This window comes from Clupea harengus, chromosome 2 (genome assembly GCF_900700415.2).
Source record: "Clupea harengus chromosome 2, Ch_v2.0.2, whole genome shotgun sequence".
NCBI lineage: Eukaryota > Metazoa > Chordata > Actinopteri > Clupeiformes > Clupeidae > Clupea > Clupea harengus.
The window spans coordinates 3,002,551-3,003,415 of record NC_045153.1 but is presented as its reverse complement, the minus strand read 5'-3'; the positions used below and the strand labels follow the sequence as shown (position 1 = coordinate 3,003,415).

Below are 865 nucleotides of genomic sequence, written 5' to 3'. Positions count from 1 at the left end.
GAGAACATTTTCCCTATAAATTTAAATTATGAAGTCACTGTCATTCCCTCACTCACACATACACATACACATACACACACACACACACACACACACACCTCTGGCTGCTGTGTCACAGGAACGTGGTCCATTCTGACTGCGGACGAAGTATAGAGGATGTCATGCCTGGCGGAGGGTGTGAACAGCTCCTCTGCCCGCCGCAGGTCCTCCTCGCTGGGGTGGAAGAGCTGGAAGTCCTCCCAGTCCACCCTGCGGTCCAGGTGGCCCTCTAGCGCACTGAAGGGGAACACGACCCCTCGCCGCTTCCGATCCGGCAGCAGGCTGACCTGCCGGAATGAAGCCGGGCTGTGGACGCTTCGCCGGGGTAGTAGCCACGGATGAGCCAGAGGCTGTGAACGGAGCAGCACTCCGGTATGCCTCAGGGACATTGTCGTTAGCTACCGCTAGCCACAGTGAAGTGCCTGTATCAGCATGCTATTTGCTGCAGCTGGGGAGAGTGAGGACCAACACACATCATTTGAGATGCGTAGAGACACTTTATTTACGTGTCCAATATCGAAGGAGTCCTAGTTTATTTACTTTCAAACTGGTAAATGAATGGCGTGTTAATGAAATACCGCCGTGTGGAAACTAAACTAAAACATTAATATGCTGAATATAATGTTCATAGGTGGTCAGTCGGTCGTTGAACTGTCACGAGGACTGACACTTAACGGACACAGTGCACTGCTATGACGAGGGTTGGCATGCCCTTCAGATAAAAACCTCTTTACTCATGACGTTTGTTCCACACTGACCGGTGGCATATCCAACTATCAATGGGGTAACTAAGCGAGTGTTGTAGCGAATACTGTACTCAACTCAC

The 865-nt window shown here is 50.9% G+C and overlaps 1 protein-coding gene across 1 annotated transcript in view; it reads right to left on the bottom strand.

Annotated features, from left to right (window-relative positions):
• LOC105908622 (GTP-binding protein 8) overlaps positions 1-524 on the bottom strand; it is a 6,042-nt gene extending 5,518 nt beyond the window's left edge. The window contains exon 1 of the mRNA XM_031580573.2: positions 99-524. Coding sequence (XP_031436433.1) covers positions 99-428 — 330 coding nt within the window. The 5' untranslated portion in view covers positions 429-524. The remainder of the gene's footprint in view (positions 1-98) is intronic.
• Positions 525-865: the final 341 nt, after the last annotated feature.